At 45.8% G+C, this 26,426-nt stretch overlaps 1 protein-coding gene across 1 annotated transcript in view; it reads left to right on the top strand.

Moving 5' to 3' along the window:
• MYO18B (myosin XVIIIB) overlaps positions 1 to 26,426 on the top strand; it is a 197,441-nt gene that overhangs the window by 38,341 nt on the left and 132,674 nt on the right. The window contains exons 11-12 of the mRNA XM_037878962.1: positions 4,321 to 4,465; positions 25,663 to 25,833. Coding sequence (XP_037734890.1) covers positions 4,321 to 4,465; positions 25,663 to 25,833 — 316 coding nt within the window. The remainder of the gene's footprint in view (positions 1 to 4,320; positions 4,466 to 25,662; positions 25,834 to 26,426) is intronic.

Here is a 26,426-nt window from a genome sequence, read left to right on the forward strand (position 1 = left end):
CTGATACTGACTCTGACCCCTGTCTTCAGTTCCTGACTCCCAAGTGCCTGCCCACTTCCACCCAGGATCCTAACAACTAGGGACATGGGTCTGACAGCTACAAAGGGGTGAGAAAGAACGTAGGGGCTTCGTGCTCACGAATAGCTCACAATCTTTGCTTTATTTTAATGCTCACTGCTCACGAAGCTTCTCCCCAGTTTTCTGTTTGGGGGTTTGCTTCTCTAGCAGGGAGGTGGAGGTGGAAGAGGACAATACTGGGGTTGCTCCAAGCCAGTGAGCTGCTGCACCCTCTTGCTGCTCATGGCAGGGGAGCAGCTACCTCCCCTACAACTTGCCAGCACTGCCTGTTTTCCCAATTTTTTCTACTTGAAACCCATTTGCCTGCTGCCATTGGAAGCGGCCCTTGCAGGGAATCCAGTCCGTGCTTATCCTGGGTCATTGGCGTTTAGTTTTTCATTGTGGGTGGCAGGAGCTGGAGCCTGGTCATTCAGTTGCATGTGAACCCTGCCTGCTGCATCCATCGGGGGACCTCACCACCTCTGGGCAAGAAGTGACGAGGGGTGGGGTGGGGGGTTGTTCCTGTTTCCCTTCTAAATGGCTTTCCCAGCCTCTGCCGGTCCCTGAGGACTGCCTGGCTGACTTCTTGGACAGTGGACAGACCTGAACAGGGATATAAAATATGGTTCCCCATACAGCAATGCTGGCCCTGTCATGCTGAGATTTTGTGCCATTTTATTATTTTGATCTGGTCCCACGCTGCTACTATTTGGAATGAACTTTCCTTGGAAGTGTGTGTATAGATAGTGTCTCTTCTGTTTGCTAAAGCTATTTCATTTCTGCAAGAAGCCAACCCACCATTTATTTATATGCTTCTTTAATCTGCATTGGAAACTCACTCACTCAATCTTTCACTGACAACCAAGATTTATATCCTCAGTAGATTCTGTTATTTGGAGAAAGAGCCAGAATAACCTGGTGATGGCGTTAGAATGGGAACATTCTAACGGTCTCTCCTCCCGGTTCTGGGCATGGAATGCAGCTCGCACTGTGCCTCTGTGGCAGTCTCTGTTTTTCATCACAGTGTGGATTTTTTGCCATTCATCCCATCAGAAAAATAGAAATATAACTTTCTCTGAGGCTCTGGCATTCGTCCATTTCTCAGTTTGTGACAATAAAGCTCCTGCTTAGATTTAACTTCTGGAACAGGGAAAGGGAATTCAGGTTTGTCTTATTTGTTAATAGCGCATCATGGAAGTAAGATCTACAGGGCAAATAGCATATTGGAAATGAACGGATAAGGGTGTAGTTCAGGCTGCTGGGTAGGCTGAAGCAGGCTGGAGTATTTGGCAAGAAGAGAGAAGTCCAATGGTTAGATTCCAAATTGCTGTGGCAACATACAGAATTATATAAATTGTATGAAAATATAAATCAGCTGATTAAATCAGTAACCATCCCTCCTAAATACAGGGTTTAAAACAATCACACAAAACATTTAATTAAAATCTGTGACTAACTGTGCATTAAAATTACAATTTTTGTAGCATTGGAATTGGGTAACACATATATTTGACTAATAATAATTGTGTAACTAATCATAATAATTTTCACTTCTCTGCAAATCCCAGTTGCAGATACTTTGCTGAGAAGAGTCGATGATTCTTTTCCCCACAGATTCATGGCTTTTAAGGCCAGAAGGGACCACTGTGATCATGCAGTCGGCCCTTCTGCGTATCTCAGGCTGTTGGACTTCCCTGAATTAATTTCTGCGTCAAGCCCAATCGTTGTGAACCCATGCCTGGAATGAGGTGCCCAGGCCAGGTCAGATGGGGGTGGAGGTGCTGCCCCCTTAGACTCAGCAGACAAGAGGTTAGGGCACTCAGCTGGGAGGTGAGAGACCTGGTTCGAGTTTCTGCTTTGAATAAAGCAGAGTGGGGATTTGAACCTGCCGCCCTCACCCCAGGTGAGTACCTTCACCACTGGGCTATTGGGTATAAGAGGAGCAGCTGCAGCACCGCCTCCCCCAGGAGTGGACTTGCAGCCTGCATAGGGCATCGGGCCCCACAATGAGCTAGCGAGGAGAACGCCTCACTTGTGAATCTGTCTGGGGCTTAGACCCGCGCTACGTGGTGAGCAGGTCAGTGGTGTCAGAACCTAGATACCTTTGCACATGCCCCTTGGCAGAAACAGGTGCCTACAGGATTTCACTGGTGGACACTTAAGCACCAAGGGAATTTAGGGTGAGGTGGCAGCTGAGAGGTGGTTTTGTGAATGCCAGTGACACCTAAGGGGGCCGTTAGGCGGCTCAGTCCCTCTTGTGAATCTAGCCCCAAGTACGGATATTACTGGTTGGGACTTTGTTTTGTTTGCCCATCACAACCGTCATCAAGTCACGGTCGCTTACCTCTCAGCAATCACTACTTGTTAGTTCTCAAGCCCCCAGTGCTGAGGCAGAACCAAGTATACCCAGACCAGTGGTGGGCAACCTGCGGCCCGTCTGGGTAATCCGCTGGCGGGCTGGGAGACAGTTTGTTTACAATGACCGTCTGCAGGCACTGCCGCCTGCAGCTCCCAGTGGCCGCGGTTCACCATTCCCGACCAATGAGAGCTGCGGGAAGCGGCGTGGGCTGCAGGTTGCCCACCACTGACCTAGACCATCCCTGGACAGGTGTTCATCTAACCTATAAAACCTCCAGTGACGGGATTCCACAAGGATACCACACCTCTCATTGACTTCAGTGGGTCCTCAGCACCACTCAAAATCAAATCTATGGTTTTTAATCATGTATAGCAACCAGGAGCCTTTCAAAAAAGATTGTACAGCAGTTTCTTTCTCTGTGAAGAGCATAAGTAGGATTAGCTGCGTATAAGGAGGGTAGTTGGATTCTGAAGGGTCTAATAACCGTGGTGAAGATTCCTGTACTAAAGAGGCAATGGTGCTGGGTTCAAAGGTGTCTGGCCAGTCCCAGGCACTGTCTTAGCACAGCTATGAGTGCGGTTGGCTGGAGGACTGAGTAGAGAAGGGCAAGGATAAAAACCTTACAGCTTCATTCCCCTGAGCGGCAGAAGTGCATTTTGGAGTCCAGATCCGGATCTGACACTTGTAACTGTTTTCTCACTCTCCTGCTGTGATGGGCTGCAGCCAAACCCTGGCTGAGGCCTGTCCTGGTCTTTGGTGGGGCTGGAATTGAGATTCAGAACGGCAATGTGCAGCCCATCCCTCTCCATGGCAGATGGGAGTTTTTGGCAATGTCTCCCCACAAAACACGCCGCATGTGCTTTCCCATGCTCTGAACATTAGCAAACTGACAGTGCAGCAGTGAAGCCAGCCAGCCCAGTGCCACCAGGGCCTCTGCTACATGCCTAGTGTTCGAGGTGCCAGCTTGAATCGGCACAGACATCTTCCGGCTCTAGGGGGAATCACTAACATGCTGAGCTTGGTGCTTGCGGCAAAGTTCCGTTCAAACGCTCGGGCCCAGTTTGCGCTGTGTTTGGCAGCAGAGCCAGTCTGAGGTGAAGACCAAAACGACGACAAAATCCAAGTCGGCAGGAATTGCCCTGGGCTTGCCACTGTTCCTGCCTGTCCCGCCTGCACTGAATGAGACCTGACTGCCCAAGGCAGGACTAAATGTGCAGTCGCATTAGCAGGCAAAGTGCTGGGTACGTGAAACCTCCTTCAGCCTGGGAAGGAGAATGAGCACAGGTTCCTTCGGCACCAGGGCAGGTTTACTCAGATGGCATCTCTGCACATACCAGGCTAATTGCGATCTTTAGAGCTTGCCAAAACGTGGAATTTCCACTTTGAAATTGGTTTTCATTCTGATTCAGAATGAAATAAAAACAATTCAAAATTTCCCCAAAATTTCATTTTGGATCGATTGAAACATTTTGTTTAGATAACATTGAAATGTTTTGTTCCAATTCCAACTTTTAAAATATTTATATTATAATTTATACTATTTATAAAATAAATTTTGAAATGGAAAGTCATTTCAAAGTGAAAAATCAAAATGCTCTCTCTCAAACTTATCAAAATTCTTTTTTTCAGTTTTTTTGTCCCAGAACAAAATTTTCTCCAAAACAACACGTTCCCATAAAAAGCTTCATTTAGGACATTTTCTGAAGGAAAAATGTTTGGATGGGAAATTTTCGAGCATCGCTAGTAATTTTCCATCATTTCCTCTCTTGGCATTCTTGGTGCCTTTTTTAATTTCCCACCAGGGTTGACTCTGAGTATTTGTGTTTTCAAGAATCCCCTGCTCTAACTTTAGAGACAATTACATTTCTCTTGTTGTTTCTTTCCCCTCCCCCCCCCCCCTTTAGACTGAAGAGAAGCAGAAGGCTTCTGTGGCATTTGTCCAGCTTCAAGCTGCTATGGAGACTTTGGGAATCACGGTGGATGAGCAGACTGCCATTTGGCGTGTGTTAGCAGGGATCTATCACCTGGGAGCAGCAGGGGCATGTAAAGGTAAAGGAGTGCTTGCACCTCTCATCTTCCTTGTTTTCCTACAACTCTTACCAGGCTGCTACTTGTGCAGCGGGAAGAGGAGGGGGAAGGCAGCCCAGACAGATACAAAATTTGACCTGAGAGAAAAAGCTGTAATTAGATTGCATAGACCACACCTTACAGTCTAACTAGATTTCAGTTCATTCCTCCTCTGCTTCTGTGTGCTGGTCTTTCTGTGAGTTTCCTGCTTTTTAATTGTGAGGTCACAATGACAGGAATACAAGGTGGAGGTGGGAGTTCTGTCACCTGAACTGAGACAGACTGCAGCTCTCAGTTACATGATCATCCTGCCATCTCCCTGACTTCATTGGCTACCAGGGGGTTGAACAGGTGTTACTGTCTCAAAGTAAAGAAATAAAGGGCTACGGGCTGGGCCGGGGTGATAAGGCTCAACACAAACTGCATGCTACAGATTATAGATAACAAGAAGAATGAGGAGTACTTGTGGCACCTTAGAGACTAAAAAATTTATTAGGGCATAAGCTTTTGTGGGCTAAAACCCACTTCATCGGATGCATGCAGTGGAAAATACAGTAGGAAGACATATATATATATATATATATATATATATATATACACACACACACAGACACACAGAGAACATGAAGAAATGGGTGTTGCCATACCAACTCATCAATTAAGTTGGGCTATTATCAGCAGGAGAAAAAAAACTTTTGCAGTGATAATCAGGATGGCCCATTTCAAACAGTTGACAAGAAGGTGTGAGTAACAGTAGGGGAAAAGGTTTCAGAGTAGCAGCTGTGTTAGTCTGTATCAGCAAAAAGAACAGGAGGACTTGTGGCACCTTAGAGACTAACCAATTTATTTGGGCATAAGCTTTCGTGAGCTAGATACAGCCTAATGCAGCTACCACTCTGAAACCTGTCACCATAGATAAAAAAGGCATTTCTTTTGTAGATCTCCATAGCAACTCCTAGATAACAGTGCCCTCAGCCACATTGTGGTGTTAGTTAGCAGGTTTTGGTACAGGGCCCAACTCTCCCCTCACACAGTTTAAATCCATGGCATCATGCTGGTGTACAACTTGTGTGAGTGAAGAGTCAGGCCTAAAGAGTCCATTGTACTGTGTCCTGGCTTCAGAGACTTTATGTTCTGGATAGTAGTATAGCCTATACCCTAGACAGTTACTTCTAGTCCCATCATTCATCCCTTTCCTAGGCATGTTCAAAAGTATACGTTACTTTTCGCCAGAAACATGCCATTCCCAAAGCAATGGGAGTATGAAATATGTGCTGCCTTCTGTTACAAACCTGTGACATGCTCAGAACCAAGAGCCCAAGTCCTCAGCTGCTGTGAATCGGCAAAGCCCCACTGAAGTTCAGTACTGGAGTCAATGGAGCGACACAGATTTACACCTGCTGAGGACTTGACCCGTATATCTCCAGCCGTTTGCCACATCACGTGACTTAAGCATTCAGGAAGTAACACCTGCTAGGAAGCCTTTGCCACTGGTTCATCATTTGTGGGAGTTCCTTGTTAATTATTTGGGACCTGAATGTTGATTGTGGGGCTGGGGAGGGGAAGACACAAAGACAGGCTACTGGAGGAATTCTCTGGAATGTGTTACTTCCTTGTGCACCCTACCAAACACAGCCATCAGTACCATCAAGTGGTCCAGAGAAATCCCATTTATTTCTCTCAGCCAGGTTTTGCCAGACCCACCCATTATACTAACCCCACTGCCTCTTGTCTCCCTTCCAGTGTTCTGCCAAGTTTGGGAGGATCGGTATACATGTATGGAAATGAATTGTCTTTATTGAGCTTGTTCACATTCATGGCCTTTGTCTTTGACAATGAAGGTAGCTGTTTCTCCTCACCCCAAATTGCTGTGCCTGTCATTCCTTAGCATTTTACCAGTGCTCCAGGGAGAGAAGAGGCATGGTCACTGAAGGAATTATCCATCCTGGCTCGTAGTATCCTACGGTGGTTGTGTGGAGCTGCAGGTTCAGTTAGCGATTATTTTAGCTTCTCTAGAATGTCTCATGTAATTGAATTATAACGGTAACAGTGTGAAGGAAGATTATAAAGACATCATTACTACTTGCATACAGAAATTGTCTTTTCCCTAATGAAGTATTTAAGCTGTGTTCTAACCTATTCTAGAGACAGCCACACATGATTTACACACTTCAATTTATAGGGGTTTAATAATGGGTTGCTTTAAAATCAGCCATAGGTGTCAGTAGAAGTCTCTGCAACATATCATAACACATCTCAGGGTAATTTATGCCATTCATCATTTATTAATTATTTTAAAAGGATGAACTTTTTCATCTCAAGTGTGTTCTCTCTCCCTCTCCCCACTCCTTTCCCACTTGGTAAATCTGTTAGCTCTATTTCTCTACAGTGCAGCAAAGTCTAGTCAGCAAGGACACGTGTCTGACATTGATTTGAGCTCTCCCTGTCCTTTGGGACTAGGATCCTCCAGCCTCAGAGTTCCCAGCAAAAGACAAAATTGGAAACAGTGACCTCTCATTTAAAAACTAAAGAACTTAGCACAAAGCTACACAGGCAGATAGGTGACAGCACTGCCCAGGGAGTCAGATAGTGATAGAAACATTGCAGTCTCATTGTATTAGAGCTGACCAATGGTCCATCTAGCACTGTACCTTGTCTCTGCTTCAGAGGAAGCTTCTCTGTAACCCTGGGGAACTACTGGATGAAGTATGCACTGAACCTTGAGGGTTTCTATCACTTGCACCTTTATAGTCTTCTGAAGAAATGGTGGGCGGCTCTTATTGTCCATCTAATTGGCTGCTCCTGAAGACGTCCTGTTTAAAAAATACTGCCCATCCATTCACAGTTCTGAGTAACAGCTGTAGAGTAGGGAGGGGTGCAGTCTCTGTTTTAATCGAGTGACTATTGTTTGGGAAGGGGGAAGGGAAGGTTTGCAACCGTCAGGACCTTGGGGGAAACTCACCCTGACTTTTTAAAATGCTCTCAGTTTGGAACTGAAAATCACTTAATGCCAACACAGCAGACTCAGAATGGCCTTGTCTTCCACTTTAGTTCTTGAGGGTCACAGCTCTTGAGCCAACTACGCATCCCTGTCAGAATATACAGAGCAGCATATCTACTTTATGAGGATGGGAAAGGCTTTAAAATTCCCTCCTATCATAGCTGGAGTTGATTTACTCAAACTTATTGAACTTTCAGCAGGGGCCTTTTGTTCCCTGTGTCCTGTGAGTCAGTTTAAGGTCAAGGGACTCCTGTGTTTGAAAAATCTTGTAGCTACTTGGGCAAGAATTGGAGTATTTAATAACAGTCCCAGACAGGGCTTGTGACTTCTCACAGAAGTGACTCAGATACAGGATTAAAACCCAGAGCATGTCTCAGCTCCACTCACTCTGGTATCGATTCCCCTGTCATGTGTCAACAAAAGGAGAGAAATGAAAGGAAATGTGGATAAAAAATGGATCAAAGCTGGTTGGAGGAGGAGTCTCTGAGGGGCACTCTTTTAATGTGGTTAAACCTATCACCCTGATAGCCATCTTTTCCCTCCCCCTTCTCATGAACTTTGAAGTTATGTATTCGAAATCCTTTGCTTTTGGAAACGTCACCAAAGAGAGCTCATCCACGCCTTTTCCATTCACGTTCCTGAACGCAGCCAGGCACTGCAGCCTTGTGGAACTGCAGGAGCAGCGGCAGCCTCCCTTATCTCAGAAACAAAGGCGCTTAACTTGTGGCACACACTGTAGTCACCACAGGGGGATGCGGGATAAATCATTTGCTTTGCAGATTGTCACAAATTCAGTTTGCCCAGGAATATACAAGAATAGACAAGTGGCATCTATTGCTGCTTGAGAATGAGAAACTAGTTTGTAGCTCTAAAGACAACAACAAAAGTAGGACTTCAAATGCCTGCACCATTTGGTGTCAGCTCTTCTTGTTGCCTTTGAAATACTGTGACATTCCCTTTGTGGGAAACGAGCATGACATCCAGAGGCCAGCAGGCCTCCCAGAGGCCCATTCACCTAGGCATTTTCAGTCCCCTTTGTGTGTCCCAGTCTCTTACATGTTTTCGTGTATTCATTATGCTTTAAGCAGGAAGGAGGTTTCAGGTGCAGTTGGAGGTCTGGAGTCAGCCCATTCTCAGTCTGTCTGTTTTGCTGACTGGTATAAAAATCACAGCCTCAATGTTCTCTGAGCTAGGGCTTCCCACAGCTTACTATTAATAAACATGGCTGTGTTTCCAAGGGCTGTCTCTGAGGGGAAGTCCAGGGGGTATCTCTGAGATGAAATCTTTCTTGAGGTGTTTCTGTCCCTGTTGCAGCATACTGGGCATTGTTCTCTACCCTGGGCACTCTCTATCTCCCGGAGGTGCTGAGGGTGCTCGTCTCGAGCACTCTTAAAGCTGCATCCTTTGTGGTTGCTAAGCACTGAATTTAAACTTCAGGTGCTGAAGAAAGGGATTAGGGAGCCCTCTGAGGCAGGGATTATTAGGTGGCATTGTACAAAGGCAGTCCATTTTCAGTTTGTCTGCCAGGTTCCATGGCCTTGGTTGGTGTCTGTAACAGGATGTTCTGCTTCTTTACGGGCAGAGGCCTGGGGCCAGCCCACCCTGTTCATTCATTCAATGCTGCTACAGCGGGGACAGATGTCCCCTATAAAGAGTGGGGCTGTCATTAAGGTGCAGGAGAGAGGAGTTTCCCTGGAGTGACTGCCTGGGTCTCCTTGGGAGGGGCGCATTGGGAACCTGCTGGGGAAAGGGGACTGCAGCTCTGGGAAGCAGGACTCAGCCTAAGGAATCCTGCAGATCCTGGGAGAAGGTGCAGAAAGCATGCAGAAGGGGTGCCCAGGAAAGGGGCTGGATCGATGTCTTCCTGTGGTTAGTAAGGACACGGAGAGCCCATTGTTGAAGATCAGCATGGAAAGGAGTAAATGACCCAAGTTTTTCCAGCAGACTGATCCTGTTTGAGACTGCTGCCTCAGTTGCTCCCACCACTTCCCCTTTGGAAAAGTGAGCTGGCCCAGATCTGCATGGGACAGAACATTACTGAACACCAGGAAGGAAAATCTCTGCATCTGTCTTTTCAGTGTGTTTATTCACTTTTTTAAATATTAAGAAAAGTTATTTTTACGCCTGGAACAGCCCGTCATGGCAGGACTTCGCTACAGGTTTACTTTTTAGTCTTTGATAGAAGCAGTTTATTTTCAGAGGAGTATATTCTGCACAGAATTGCACTCCACTGAAGTAAGCAAGGCATTATGGACTGCTGTTTGATCTCTTCCTTTCTGTCTATGAATGCTTTGAGAACATCCCCAGACATCCATGCCTGGCACATGTCAGTTAACAGAGTGTATTTCACTCTTTGTTCTGGGAGAGCTGGAAACTGTTCAGTGCCATCCTGTACGTCAAGTGCAGCTCTGTGTAGAAAAGTGATTAACATTTCCACTTTATTACTGCCCTAGCCTGCTTTCTGCAATTACTCTGGGTCATAGCCGCATGGTTTCATGAGAAAACATTTCTACCACCAGCCCTGTAGAACTCAGTGGGGCTATGGAAGAGTGAGCTGGTTTCCACACTTTCTTGTGTATCACAGAGAATATTGCCAGTAAAATTCTGCTCCCAGAACTATCTATTGGACATGAGGAGGAGGAGGATGTGCAAATCGGGAGGAACCCAACGTGGTTTTCAGGTACGAGATTGGAGGTGCCCGTAATGAGAAAAATCTTGCTTTGTCTTATCCAGGAGTTTTGGGATCTCCACCTAAGTGCTGCAGAAGTTAGAATTCAGGGCTTAGAATTGTATCTGCATCTTAATAGCAGTTCGGGTCTCGTGTCTGAATCAAACTGTTTTTGTGCTATGTCTATCAGGGGAAGGGAAAGGAAACCTGTGATTAGTTCTCCTGAATACATCCATTGGAGGTACAGTCCTAGATTATATATTGAAATCTAGGCTTTAGATTATCTACCTAGGTACGTACTTATTGTCCTAGTCCCATTGCTGTAGTATCTGAACACCTCCTGTCTGAGGCAGGGAAGGATTATTATCCCCATTTTATAAATGGGAAACTGAGGCACGAAGAGATTATGTGACTTGCTTCCGGCCACACTGGAGGCATGATGCAGAGCCCCCCACACCTGGATCCATTGATGTGAAATAATCTCTCAAATGCCTAAAGGGAGAAGTGACTGGCAGTGAAAATGAGCTATAGAAACCCCACCTGAATACCTCTTTTAGCTTTTTAAAATGGAAAGTTTCCAGAGTCTCTCAGAGCCATTTAGATGAGTAGGGTAATGGGGATGTCAATCAGAATGTTAGAATGAGGGCAGCTTGCAGAATCAGGCAGGCACTAATTACCCAATTTCCTGTGAGCACGAATGCCAATCAGGAATGGCCCAGTCTTACTTATCTCATCCTCACCAGTAGTAAGAAAATCCTTAAACTTGCATTACAGCTGCTGTTTTACGGCGGCGGAGATGTAGTGACCTTTCAATAATTGATGTGGAAATGACACTTTCTTAATTCCACCAAGGCTCAAAACCCACATTTACCCAAATTTGTCATTATTGTGGGTTGCTAAAAGGATGAGGTCTCCTGAATTATCACGGCTCAGAGGCTGCCCTTTTGTGATAAATGCAATATCAGATGTATCCCCAGGAGGGTGGTAAGGGAAGAAATCCAGCATGTTTTGGTGTCATCTTTAGCATGTTTCAGAACGTTTATCGTTGTCCCAGCTAAAGTTTGGCACCGGCTGTCATCTATGCAATGGGTGGGAAACTCCAAATGAAGAGAAGAGCCCAGTATGTGAGAGGCTGGGTTTTGCATGTAACTTCATAAGACTTTACACAGAGACAATTCTTCTCCTACCAATGTTTTCAAAGAAATGTTTAAGGCTTAAAATCTTGTTTTAAAAACAGTTTTAATCCTGTTTGCTGGAAAGCCAGTGCCAGGTTAATTCTCTGCCAGCTGAATTTCAGGAAAGGGAGAGGAGAGCCACTGACTTGCTAGGAAGCATGAATAATCTCTAGCTTTCTCTGACTCCCTGAGCTTCTTGCACAAGCGCCAGGGCGTTGAGTGGGGCCCAGATCAGAACAGTGCTGGAGTGGAGAGGACAGATTAGGGTCTCAGGTCCAACCACACCTGGCCTTGCAGTTTTCATTCTGACTCAAATGCAGCCTCAGTGAGCAGAAGTCTAGTGAGGGCAGACAGCTGATACAGTGAGATTTTTTTTTTTTTTTTTTTTTACCAAAGTCAAAATCTTTATAGAACAGCAAGAGCGTTTTCATCACCATCAAGATCCATCAGCCTTCAACTGTGGGAGGGTGGGGTTTTTTTTGTTTTGTTCTGTTTCTGTAGAGCTCGCTCTCCTGATGGTGATGCTAGAACATTAACATTTGGCTCAGCTAAATCATATTCTGCTGTGTCTCATCCCATTGCAACGTCAGTGAAAAGGCTAGCTACCTCTCTGGCTGGGGAAGGGTTCTCCCTGCTTCCTGGCATCACTCATGAAGAGGCTGCTTTGAAAAATTCCATCTAGGCCTGGTGTTTGAATCTATGAATCTCTCCATACGTTCTCACATATTCCTCTCTTCAGCACCTGGGCTTTCTTCCTTATGTTTTTTAAAGGACAGGAGCATGTTGTGTCTCATCTACAGGGTGCAGCGAGATCATTCCTGTCTTATACGTTGCAAGCTCTGAAATAACAAATCCACACAGGCTTCATGGGAAAGGTCTTAAAAACCACCTGAGAACAATCTTAGTGGATTTGTGGAAACCTGCCGAGCGCAGCGCTGAAAGGAAGGGGGTTCTGAGCTTAGTTAACTTCCATTTGTTTGTTCACCTTGGAGCCAGGTTAAATTTGGCAGGGGGAAAGTGCCAAGAGAGAGCCGGTTGCTGTGGGGTGTTTAGGTATGTAATAGCTCTCCTGATGCTGCCCTGTTGAGTGATGATAAACACCTGGTTTGTTGGGATTGCCACACAAAGAGACAGGGTGGGCAGCAGCTTTTCCTCCAACATCAAATGATCGGTCACTAGGTCACAAGTGACATGAGTTTTATGTTCTCAACCCTTGTCCCTAATGGATATTCGTCCCTATCACAAAAGCCATGTGGTCTGCCTGGCCTGGTAGCACCTTGGCGGAGCTGTGTAGCACAGAGATCTCCAAAGAGCATGGCAAGGAAACTCACTATGTTTTAGGTTTTTCATGGCAATCCCGAATCTCAGCTTGGATTAGTGGAAAAGTTTGCTGAGGTATGTGAACCTGGGCCTCATTCTGGGTCAAATGTGCACTGCCTTTCCCACCTGTGGCAGAGGTGGGGTTGGTTGTTTAAGATTTTGAGTGGGAACCATGCAAAACTCCAGGACTTGGGTGGAGTTTGTGCTTTGAGTCATTTGAAACTTAAAGTCCAACTCAGGAGGTGGAAGGCCCATATAAACAAAAGCCAAAATACAAGTATGGGTCAGAAACCGTGGTTAGACAATAGCTATAGATTGGATAAAGGGTTTTATTTGAACCTGCCACCTTGAGTGCCCTTATTCTGCCCTGCCTGCTATCCAGAGAGAGGGCACCTGGAGACAGTGTCACTGCGGGGAGCATACAGGTCATTGTGGTAGTGGGTCTCTCACATTCCTCTGCTGTGTTTGCACCAAGGGCGGGTACTGGTTATACCTGAACCTCTCCTAAGGGGGCACCTTAGTGTTTCAGAGCATGAGAACAAAAGCAGAGAAGTATAGGAGCAGTTGGAGAATTGACAAATCTGCTGGTTTGCAAATAGCTCTGATAGATTAGAGCTCACTCAAGCCCTGGACTGGTGTTTACTGATCAGATCTGCACTCGCCAGATGTATTATCATCTGGGTGAGAAATATATCAAAGCTGGAAATCAGAGAGTGTGCAGGAAGGGAATGCAGCCGGAAGCTCCCCCTGATCCAGTGTACGCCCTCAGCTACCTCTGCTGGCATGGCTCTTGGAAAGCCTCTGACTGTGACTTAAAGCATCTCCCTCTGCTGAGACCTCACACAAAGGGGAGGTGACAACAGCTCCACCTGCCCTCCCTCGCAGTGCATCCCCCTACACAGGTATGGAGTACTCTGTGGGTCAGACTGTGGCCACACCTTGGGCCGATGCAGCTCTGCACTCATCCTTGAGTCCTCCGCGCTGGGTGAGCTGCAGCAGCAGCCCTGGTGCTGTTCCCTCCTGAAAGGGGCAGGGAAGGGGAAAGAACGGTGAGTGGATGCTCCCCTCTCCTCCATACAAGCTGGAGCAGCAGGGATGCTCCTCAGGAGCAGAGGCCCAGGGCTGGTGTAGCTGCACCTGCCCAGGGCTGGTGTAGCTCCTGCAAGGTCTGTAACTTTGCCACAATGTCGCCCGACACAAATATTTTTTCCCAGTCCAAACAATATCGTTGGTGGCCCCGGCTTGGCCAGGCCTGAGGATTCCCACCGTGATGCAGTCAGAATACGTTCTCATTTCCTGGGCTGTTGTAGCCGATGCGATGAGCTCTACCCCGGCCCTCAGCTTCACTGGCTTTCTCCTTGTCTCTGAAAGACTTTAGCTGCCTTTCCTTCATCCATTCCCCTTTAGTCCTACAGCCTGGCCGTTCCTATTGCCGAGGTACTGGCGGTGTGGAGGGGTCCGACTCCAAAGGCTTGTTACTATTGACATTGTTTCTCCTTCCTGTGATTGTTTTTTTTTATTGTTATCATGGCTCCTCAGCGGGGGCAAGCTCTCTCTCCTCACCCGGAGACTTGGCATTATCCCTTCAGCACACTGACATCTTCATTACAAACTGTCTGCGAAATGCAGCCCTAATGGCAGATTTCTTTCATTATGCCATTACACGGCTCTTCCCATTGTTCTATATGTGCGTTAATGGGTCATACATTAGCCCCAGGGTCAACAGAGAATAGGCTGCAGAATTTAGTGGAAGACAAATAAATTAAACATCCAAGCAGGGATCAACCCTCCCTGTCCTCCCCCACCCCCCCAAAGCCATGAAAATGGACATCTGGGTTAGTCCCATTATCAGTAATAAACAGAAAAGTTGTTATAAAATCGGTGGAGAAAGTGGCCGAGGTGACAAACTGGCTCAGCTGCTCACGGGGCACTGTGGCTGAACTCTCCTTTCACAGAGCTGTGGAGTCCTACAGCATAGATGAGTGCTATGTACAGCGAGAGAGACATTATACCAATAGCTGGAGGTTTGAAACAATAGCGAGCACCCCTTACAGGCTGCAGGTCCCTCTTAATGTTATGTAATGTTTAGAATGAGATGACCCCATGGACTGCCAGTCCCACTCTAGCCATGAGTATAGAAGCAGAATAGTAAAATAAACCCATCCCTCCGCAGGAGCCATCCTATCTCTGCTCCATCCCCAAATTCCTGTGATGGGCATTGCAGTCTGGCCTGTGAGCTACCAGAGTCCATCTCCCAGACTATGGGAGTGGAGTGGGTTCCAGGGTCAAGGACCCCACCCCGTGAATGCCAGGCCAGCACCTCCCTCTCTCCTACGTGGAGGATGCTCCATCTCAAACACCTCTGTGGATCCTATCCATGGATTATGGCACAGGGAGGAAAGTGTCTCTCATATAACTAACTCCTGGGTTTCCTCATGGGAAGCCAGGGCAGGTCCTGGAGCACTGGGAGTTGCTCTTGGTATGAAATTCCACTTAATGAGCAGCAGCTGCAACCCTCAGTTTCTGGATGGTCTCAAGGTGCAGCACAGAGATCCCAGCTTGAGGGGGCAAAGCTCCTGAATGAGCAAGAAAAGGCTGCACCATTCTTAACTGGCACTGCCGAGTAAAGGGCTCTTGGGTACAGAAGCTACCTGGACATCCAGCAGCAGTGCAGGGTCTGGCAGTGTCCCCCACGCTCCACGCCTGTGCCACGAAGGGCTGTCACAACCCCCGAGTCAGGAGCACTGATATATGTCCTGGTGACTGCTCTGGCTGCTTCTCCCAACTCACTGGTGCCTGAGTCTCATCGGGATTGAGCCCCATCCAAGTCCCAAGATCATCTAGATGCTAGGTTACACAGTCTGCTGGACCAGACAAGTCAGGCCGTGTTCCCTCACTGCCCCTCCCAGCACCCTCCTATGGGGCAGGTGGCAAAGCAGCCCCCCATGACACCTAAAAGCAAAGGGGCAATTGCCCAGTTACCCTCTGAGCCCTCTCAGAACCAGAAGTTTTATTGTCATGAATGGCCAGCCAGGGGAGTGAGTGAAGCAGCTTATTCCACACAGGGGCTGATAAAATCTCCACCACTCCCCTGCCACACTCTGGCGTTGCTTGTCTTTTCAGTTACTGTTCTTTGCAATGGCTTCTAAGTGCAGCCAGCAGAACAAATGCAGCAACCATGAGCCATCGCAGAGGAAACCGGTTGACATGTACAAACTATGGCCCTGTCTACGCAGCAAAACAATGTGTTTTCCACTCCAGTTAGCTCAATGAACACTCCGCCCCACAATGCCTCAGGTACATGAGTTATCACCTTTAAGATCATCTAAGCTGGCCATGGGTGCAGCCTTGCTGGATGCTCAGGGGGGTTTCAGTCCAGTTAAGCCAACTTGATTGGAATAGACACCATTTCTGCCCATAGGCCAGTCAGGCACAGTGTTTAATCAAAACCCTTCAGAGTCTAGCATGCAGTGCATGCTGCCCAAAGTGCCCTGATGCAGGGCTCTGGAAGGCTGCTGGGTGTGGGGATGGGGACTCATGCAGGCAGCAGCTGTCTGCTGGGAATGTCATACTGCCTCTGCGGTGTACACGCACACGCTTTTGCTGGCCTGGCTACGGCCCAGCCCCAGCGACCAGAATTCCATTTATCGAGACCCTACTCCTTACCGTTCATTTTCAGATACGTCTCCCGCCCTCGCTTTCCCTCATCCACATAGCGAGCCAGATCTCCAGCTGGTGTAAATCGGCATTGAATTCAATGGGGCTGTGGTGATTTATACCAGCTGGGGATCTAGCCCTGTTAATGTCAGTGGAGTTGTGGCTGATTTGCACCAGCTGGGCATGTCGCCCCTTGGCATCGCATCCCGACAGCATCATAGAAGTGGAAGGGACCTCTAGAAGTCATCTAGTCCAGTCTCAGGGCAGGACTAAGTATTATCTAGACCATCCCTGACAGGTGTTTGTGTAGGCTGCTCTTAACAATCTCCAATGACCATGATTAACCACCTTGACAGTTAGGAAGTTTTTCCTAATGTCTAACCTAACCTGCCCTTGCTGCAATTTAAGCCCACAGCCTCTTGTCTTAACCTCAGAATTTAAGGAGAACAATTTTTCTCCCCTCTCCTTGTAACAACCTTTTATGTACTTGGTGGATGGGGGTGTGGGAAGTGATAGACATGGTATATCTTGACTTTAGTAAGGCTTTTGATGCTATCGCACATGACCGTCTCATAAACGCAAATGGCCTTCTCAAACTGGGGAAATACATCCTAGATGGAGCTGCTATAAGGTGGGTGCATAAATGGTTGGAAAACAGTAGTTATTAGTGGTTCCCCATCAAGCTGGAAAGGCATATCGAGTGGGGTCCCCCAGGGATCGGTTCTGGATCTGGTTCTATTTAATATCTTCATCAGTGATTTGATGATGGTATAGACAGTACACTTACAAAGTTTGCTGACAATACCAAGCTAGGAGGGGTTGCAAGTGCAAGTGAAATTCAATAAGGACAAATGCAAAGTACTCCACTTAAAAAGGAACAATCAGATGCACACATATAAAATGGGAAATGACTGCGTAGGAAGGAGTACTGCAGAATGGGGTCTGGGGGTCATAGTGGATCACAAGCTAAATATGAGTCAACAGTGTAACACTTGCAAAAAAAACCGCAAACATCATTCTGGGGTGTGTTAGCAGGAGTGTTGTAAGCAAGGCACGAGAAGTAATTCTTCCACTCTACTCTGCCCTGATATGGTGTCAGCTGGAGTATTGTGTCCAGTTCTGGACACCACATTTTAGGAAAGATGTGGACAAATTAGAAAAAGTTCAGAGAAGAGCCACAAAAGTAATGAAAGGTCTAGAGAACGTGACCTGTGGGAGATCATTGAAAAAACTGGGTTTGTTTAGTCTGCAGAAGAGAAGTAGTACTGTAGTCTGCCTGACCTTCCCTAGGTATGGGGAGTTAAGGAAAAGTTATGTCCACAAAGCAGATGTTTCACTGGGCAGCAGCTTCTCAGAGCTCTCCCTGCTTTTTTGGTTCTCAGTGGGATTCCCATCTCCCACTTGCTGTCTCTGCTCTTAATTAGTCTGCGTCTCCTCTAATAGCCTGGTAGCTAGGTGTTTCGTTCCCCAAGCACGTTCTAATTTCCCTTAATTGTTTCCCACATGCACTGATTAGAGTCGAAATGTTAAGCATGCATGTTCGTGACTAACTCCTGATGTCTCCGGGCTCTTAATAATTATTAAGTCAATACATTGTTGGTGGGGTGAACTTCAGGAACTGCAGGGGGTATAAGGCAGGTGGCTGGGAAGGCTGATGTTTTCACCACTGAACAAAGTGATGCAGCTCTGCGTAGTTACTTCTGATGTAATTATCCACTTCCATTATAGAAACACCAAGTACAGTTTAAAATACCCAATTGCTGCCTACCCCATCCCGGCCAGGCTGCCTATGGAATTAAGATGAACTCGGTGTATGCAGAGGCTTCTGAGTATGTGTGACAATGAGAGCAGCGAAACAATTGGCTTTAAGACAGCTGGTCTCATCCGTCAAGAGCCCTGTCTAAGGAACAGACGTTGCCTTTGAACTTGCAGTGCTGCTCCATGGGTTTTCACAGGCGGTTTGAGCGGCGTAGGGTGTTAAATCAGACTTGAGTGGTAGATGCTTGAGGTGCACTCTCTATTAATATGTTTCTCTTGGATTTACATCTCAAAATTCCTGCTCTTGTCCCCGGACTGGTCACAGTTTGTTCCATTTTCGTTGTCTTCAAGAGTAACTCACCACACGCCAGCGGCATGAACTGGCAGGATACTGCTGTGAGACGAGAATCAGAGTCATCCTGATTCCAGGGATGTGAAGGAAGAAGGTAGTGAGTAACAAGCCTGGCCTTGGGGATGGAACCACTGGGTTTAGGCTTCTCCCAGGAATACATGGAATGACTTCGCTGCAATGCTATAGAAATACCACCCTATCAGTGCTCCAGAAATCTGCCCAGATTAGCGCCATCGTTTTGCTACTCCACCATGTGTTGTTAATGCCAGAGCTCGTTGCAATGGGGATTTAACATTAAGGAAAGGTTAAAAGCAATGGAAATCTTATTAGACAATTCCCACTTGCATAAGGCAGAAAAAATAACTCCATGTCTGGTCACCTCTGAATCATCTGGCTTTTCCCCGTAACTTTGCCATATGGTCTTCTAGGTTACCTGGAGACCACTGGGTTATGCTGTTATTACGTGACCAATGAAGTGCCAGTCCCGTGATTTAATAATAACAACAACAACATTTTCAAACAACAGAAACAAACAAAGCTCACATTCAAAGAATGAGTCAGGGGCCTCAATTTTATACTATGGGAATGTCCTATGGCCTGTTCTATGGAATATGGTAGAATTTAACTGATATTTTACCATGTTGGCGTGCATGCTGTGTGCACGCCTGCATGTAAACGAGCATCATACTGACAGCATCGCTTCCTATTGCCTCTCTCAAATATTAAACAGGCTGAAATAATTACCTTTTACGTGCTGAAGTTCAGATGTTGTACAATAGGCAGATGACATACCAAGGCGACTGCACATTGCTGTTTTTATTTATAATTTATGAAAAAGCCTGCTTAGCCCTACACACAGAACAGGCTGAAAATAGAAAAGAAAATTGCTTCACAAATCAATAGGCACAACACATGGAAAAAGTACCAAGCAAAGCAGGATTTCTATGAGGATTTTTTCGTGAATGTTAATTTGCTTATTCAGGGTATGTCAATCAAGTAAAGTTGACGTGCCATTTAAGGAACATCTTTCAGTGTGAAAAGTAATAGCAGTATGAAGAGTATCTCAGAAATCATTTACCGTTTATTCAGATATGTTCCTAGAACAGCCTCCAGAGAGAGAATCTGAGGCATGAAGTAGAGAGTGGCTGGTGTATATTAATAACTTAGTAACATTTCCCTAACCTCAAACAATGTGTACATTATAGAGCAACAGCTTTTGTCTCATTTTAATAAGGTTTAGTGTTCTCCCTCTTAGGGTAGCTGCAAGACCTTACCAGATGAAGTAGCAGAAAGCAGGCCTAGAAAGAAGTCCAAATACTTCCAAAGTATCTCACGTGAGCTAGCCATCTTGTTATGTCAAGATAAACATTGTACTTATCTGTCCTGGGACCAGCACGGCTACAACAACACTGCCTGTGGTACGTCATTGTGCTTATCTGTCCGTTTCCCCCTTCGTTTCCAGAAGAGGACACTAAGCAGAACTGCACAGAGTTTGCAGGTTTCAGTTTGAAAGAGAGATTTATCTGGCGCTTGGCTTGTGAGGGAATAGGTGTGAACAGCCTCCTCAAGCTTCCTTGGACGTTCAAGTCTGATAAACTCAGGCATCCTGGGAAGCAAGCCTTGTACATTGCAGTGTTGTTACGCAAGGGTGTTTGTGCCAGAAAGGATGTTTGAAAGAGGAACTGACATATGGGACGAAGGATGCCTTGCGGTTAAGGCACTGCATGTGGAGTTAGAAGGCCTGGCTCCAATTGAGGAAGTCACGTAGACCTGATAGTTAAAGGTATTTAGATGTTGTGCCGTTCAGTGTTGCGACTCCTAACTGATGTAGCCTAAGTCTCACTGAAAGTCCTTGTCACAGATCCTAGCGAGTGTCCCTTCCTAGGTCGGCTGTGAAGGGAACCCAGGCCTCTGTGTGCCGGATCCCCTGGGCAGAGTTAAAATTCTACAGCTTGAACAGAGGCCAGCCACTGCCCTCATCTTGGGGTCCCGCAACACACTCAGAGTGCACGCCTTGATGTCTGAAGCTCTTCATCAGAATCAAAAATAAGGGAGAAAGAAATGTGCACAGAGAAGAGTGGAGAGATCCTCTTGACTGTGCTTTGCTAATTGTTCACACTGTATCTTGGACCCAGCACTTCTACCTGGTCTGAGTCATTCCTTCACTTCCCTTTTGCATTCACTTTCTGGCCACAGATGACGGAAAAGCCTAGTCTAATCTATCCTTTACGGCAACGATAAGTCCCTGTGGGACTTTGTCTCTTTCCTTTTCTGTTCATTTCAGCGCAGCTTTGCTGTTTTTCTGCCAGCTTGCTGTCACAGACGCATATATTTTCCGTCAGTTATGAAGGGAGGTATTCTGTATTTTGCCTCCTTATGGATTTTAATCATTAAGATGGAATCACTGTTGTTGCATATAAATAATTGTCATTGAAAATATATGTCAGCTTAATTTGCTGTGGGAGACAACAGCACTCTGCCCTCCAGGGCTGTGGGGACTGCAATCATTGTTGAGCTTGAATAAGACAATCCTAAATTTGAAGGGATTGATCGTGAGCTCATCAGCGTCCATAAACACATCTGTTAGCTCAGTCTTCTGAAGCTCTTAAGCTATGCAAGAAAAAGCTATTTTAGCCTTTGCCACCAGCAACTATTAGATCGTTACAATCGCAATTCAACCCCCCCCCCCCCCTTCTTCACTCACTCTGAACTTTTGGAAAATAATTTCCTTTGGGCTTGACATTTTCCTTGCTTCGTCTCTGCCCAAAGGCAGAATCTCTCTGGAAGGTTTGAGCCAACTGCATGCATATTGTTGAGTTGCTGTCTATGTGGTATGCTTAAGCAGGGCGATGGACTAGATGACCCCTTGAGGCTCTTCAGACCCACGTTTCTATGATTCTGTGGTTCTGTTCTATGATTCCTTGAAATCAATGGGACCATTCACAGTGCCAAAAGGACAGGCCGATGTCTTTGCAGGGTTGAGGCTGTAGCTTGCAGCCAGCTGTGCTGAAGGCAAAAGATGTCTTTGCTAGACTTGAAAAGTTAGTGGTTTTAAATTAGTAAAAGTGTGAACCGTCTGAAAAAAACATCAGGAGCATGACCAGCCAGAGAAATCACTTACATCTAGAAGTTGTGTAATTACAATGCACCATTAACTAAACCAAATCCTGCAATCCTTACTCAACCCAAACTTCCATTAATGCCAATGGAAATTTTCAAATGATTAAGGAAAAACGCTATACTGTTTATTATTTTATTTATTTATTTATTGTTATCGCTGTCAGAGGTAAAATTAATGGATATAGGGCTCTAAATATAGACAATATTCTGCATATATTCATATTGTAAGCTTTTTGGGGCAGGGACCATCTCTTGATCAAAGAAAGACAAGATGCTTGGCAGCTAAATGGAGGTGTGGGATTATTACTGAGAGGGGAGAGGTGTTGCTTGGAGAGGTTGGTTATAAGGAGGACTTTAAGGGCTAACTAACTTCTTGGCTGGCACACAGACCCATTGGCATTACTCTGCAATGGGAGTGCAATCCTAGCCCCTAGAGTCACTGTGAACATCTGGGCACTGGAATGAGAATAGAAAGGATTGGCTTTAAATGAATTGCCTAAAGCTGAGGGATACCTCAGTAAAACTGCTAATGTTAGAAATTGAGAACACTTTGGTTGCAGTCTTAATAAATGCACAAGATCTGCTGTAATTGGTGGCTATTAAACAAGCTGTGAACTTTAAAAAGCAAATTCTAGTTTTGATGTAGTTTATATATTTTATTTTATTTTTAGCAGTGATGGCCTCCAAGTTCAGCTCCAGATCGGAGGTGACAGGGTTTCGTTCTGTCTTTCCAGTCTGGGCCCAGGACTAGTATTCTAGATCCCTTCCAATGTACCCAGCAGAAAGCTTTCTGGGTGAAATTAGCTCCTGTGCAGAGGGGCCAGCACAAGCTCTGTGTGCCTATTAAGTCCCACTTAAGACCTGAAAATATTGGTGAGCGGGGACAGAAGTAATGCATAGTCCTAGTGCTGGCCCATTCCCACGGAATGAGGGGATGTCAGGATTCATATGGAATATGCATATGGAATAACTGAAGGCAGTAATGCAAATGACATTCTAGCATCTGCCAGGTCTGAGGTTAACTCACACAGAGCTAGTGTTCGTGGGAAACTCACCATCTCCTGGGCTATTGACATTCAGCAGCACCCAGGCTCACCCGGCAGCTGTGTATTATTTCTGTTTGTGGGCACCTGTGCTCCGCACTTCAGAGATAGTCAACGGCTGGGTCAGATTTCATATTGTGGTGACTGTGTGCATCTCCAAAACCTGTTCAGAGCGGAGACCTGTATTGCTGAAACATTTTTTTTAAGGAGGCTGGGGACTGGAAAATGAAATATTAACCTTGACATTAAAAACCATACAAAATAGATGAAAAAGATGCTTAAAATGTCTAACTTGGATTTCTGTCAGTTTTGCTGGTCTCCATCTCACTGGCACAGTTTAAATAGGGGAAGGTCTTCGGTTTCCAGCCAATATCCTACTTTCATTGTTCAGATTTCTCATGAACTATCTGGCAAACAGAATTCAGAACCACACCTACCCCTGTTATTTTTGCAATGGCAGTCCTACTCTGTGTGTGTGTGTTTTTTTTTAAAACCAGCCTTGTAATTGAAACTGGCTGGGTTGCAATAGGGAAGGGATTTAAACAGCTTTCATGAAAGATCTGATTTGACAAGAAAGAGAGCATCCAGATGTTTTACTAGAACTCTGACTATCATGTAGAATTGCATAGACAAACCCCACTGAGTCAAAGCGCCTTTTGCCCAGTTCTCCCAGACCTCCCTGTCAAGGCTGCACTTAGAGCAGGAAACACATTTTGCTTATTATCAATGCTAAGGGCTCTTCTCCCCATGAAACGTTAGTGTTGTGTCATTGGAAGTGATGCGTAGGGACCTTCCTGGGCCCTGTTCAACCGGTCATCTTGCTTTGCCTTCCGAGAGATGCTTGTCACATCCTCAGCGGGACTCTGCTTTCAGTGCCATCCGAGAAGCTGGAACTTGGGTTTTATTTTTTGCAAGATGTGACCATTTTTTTTAAAACGCCTCAGTGCTCATTACAATCTTTGAACAAGATTTAAGTAATTAAAACCATTTAAATGAGCTTGTAATTAATAACCAGCTTGGGGTCAAAGTCTTCTCCCAGTTAGTTATGCTGGTGTAAATCCAGAGTAACTCTACTGAAATCAGTGGAATGACTTCTGAGTTACACCAGTGCAACCTACCCTGGCAATTCACTGAGCTACTCACTGGATTTGCTTGAGTCCATGATCCTTGGCAGAGATTGTTTTACTGATGCTATAGAATGGGCCTGGCTGATGGCCACTTTAGGTGATGCCAGCCACTACCCTTGCATTGGATCATGATGCCCTGGTAGCTTGGTCCTCTTTGCCTCCCCCAGCCATTGGATCCCACTCAATCCTTGCTGAAGAGACTGATCTAATAATTTTTTTAAAGCCTGGCCCAGTTCCTCCCTGGTATAATTCTATTGGTTTCTCTTTGGACTTTCCCCAGAGAGGAATTTGGCGTCGCATACTGCAGTGTAAGGTAAATGCACAACTGCCGTCTACTGGACAGAGTTGGACTTGCTCAGCTGGGTGTCGTAGATTCTAGACAGCTATTACAAAGGAACTTCTTCAGTAGCTCAAAGGAAACAGGGCTGGAGAAGCGAGGCCTGAGTCTAATCCCAGCTGCCTCTGTGACATTCCAAGCAGCTACGACGTGTGGCATAGTGACCGAAAGCAACCTGGGTTGCCACTGGCTTGCTACGGTATCCTCTCTAACTGCCTCCAGTGCCACGTTCCTCCCTAGTCACCATGGCAGAGCTCGTGCTCCCAGCTTGTTCCCGGAGCCCAGGCCCTTGCCACTGAGCTGGAACAGGAACTTGAGTACTGAGACGTAAATATGAAGAACAAGCAGCCTGCTGTTCTTTAGCATTGCTATCTGCTGTGCTGAGCTGAGGAAGGCTCCTGAGAGAGGCTCTGGGACACTTTGCTCCTCTCCAATTCCCTTTCCTCCCCCTCTCCTAAGCCTTTTCAAGTGCCACATTTGCCCCCAGTGCAGAGACCTATTTAACCCTTTTACATCACAAACACACAGTCCGTGATTCTTCCCAGACTGAATGGTGCTGCCCTTTGCAGTTGTCACACATGCCCCTCTGCAAGCCCTGGGGAGCAGATCGAAGGGCGGTTTCTCCACTAGAGGTGAGGCTACAGGGAGAACTGCAGGGAGTGCTGTAGCTTGGGGGGGGGGTGCTTCTTTCCAGCATTTAAAATAGGAGTGGGTTTGCTGCAGCTCCAACTATAAATACAGGTTCTAAAATATAAAGCACTGCGCGGAGGTGAAATTAAACCTAATTATAGCAATCAGTTTTATTCTACTCTGTATTCTTTATGAATGGGTTCCATCATGTTGTAACTAATTAGCTCTGCCATATTACACCTGAGCAGCCATTTGTTTTAAAGTACTTTCTGTCGAAAAATCATTTCCAGATCACACGACCTTGCATTTGCAGATTTTTCCCAATCTTTGTTTAGTGTGCCAATGTTATAGCCTATGACCATCTGCCCCATTTCTTTTGTTACTTGGTCACCGCTAAAATCTTTACCATTGTAATTTGTGAGTAATTAATATTACCATGGTATCTATAGTGTTCCCTCCACTGGGTGCAGGGAATAACAAGATAATGGTAATTAGGCAAAAGGTAAAATTATTAATGGCAACCACTGTTTCAAGGTGAAAACAAGAACATTTATTTATAGCCTTTACCTGAGCATTTGTCACCATAATGTATCTCAGAACATGAATGTGAGGTAGGCAGACTCTCATTCCACGCTCATAAAACATTCAGGTCAGAGGGTCGGGATTTGTTTTGATTTTTTTTTTGCCGGTTTCCATCTGGATGAATTCTTTCCAGCACCTTCCCTTGCATGTGAGGAACAATTTATGTATGCAGGGAAGGATGAAATCAAACATTTCTTTCCTTGGTGGGGAAAAAGTAAATAGGTCTCACCCGGAGGATGACCCAGGATGTTCTTCCACCCCATTCCACCCTTTCCATGGTAAATGGTAGGTTTGCTTTCTGTATCTATGGTCGGACATGAGTTGGGAATGGAAGGCAGTCAGATGCAGCTGTTCGTGATCTTCTGGCTTGTTTTGTGTGATTCCATTTTCTTTTCTCCTCTCTTGTCAGTTGGCAGGAAGCAGTTCATGAAATTTGAGTGGGCTAACAATGCTGCAGATGTACTGGGCTGTGATTTTGAGGAGCTCACAACAGCAGTCTTCAAGCACCATCTGAAACAGATAATAGAACAGGTCACATCTGGAACGAGTCGGCTGAGCAAAGATGAGGAACGAAATGCTGGTATCAGACTTTTCCACCCTTTTCTTATGTATAAGTGATGTGGAAATACTGCCCTGTGTGTTGTTCTTGACTTTGATCAAGGAATAGTTAGAGTATTTGTGGAGCATTCTTGAGAGAGATACTTCAGCCATCTCTCACCAGTGCTGTGATCCTTTAAACATAGTTATATTAAAGAATTTTTTAAAGATAATTAATGTAACTGTCCCCAGTTTATAATACAGATCATACATGTCACTTCTTCAGAGCATCTTAAGGTAATTAATCCTGACAATCCCACTGCAAGGAAAGTCAAGTAACATGGTCTAAAAATGAACCTATTTGCAAAGCGAAGACACATTTGTCAGAGAGACCCTGTTCCAGTGAGACCCTGCTGGAGCCCAGCTAGCAAGGGCACACGCTACTTCTCCTCTTCTCCTGTAAATTAGGGTGAGTTAGATGATATTTGTTCCGCCATCTGCATTATCGGATGTGTTGAACATCTCCAAAGTCGTTAGAATCTCTTGGACTAGGCTCTGTCCTTGCCATCTGCATGATCGGCATGTCATTCACACTTTTCTTTGTATGTCACAAGAAGAAACCTCACGACCTGAACA

Source organism: Chelonia mydas, chromosome 15, assembly GCF_015237465.2.
Source record: "Chelonia mydas isolate rCheMyd1 chromosome 15, rCheMyd1.pri.v2, whole genome shotgun sequence".
NCBI classification, from domain to species: Eukaryota; Metazoa; Chordata; order Testudines; family Cheloniidae; genus Chelonia; species Chelonia mydas.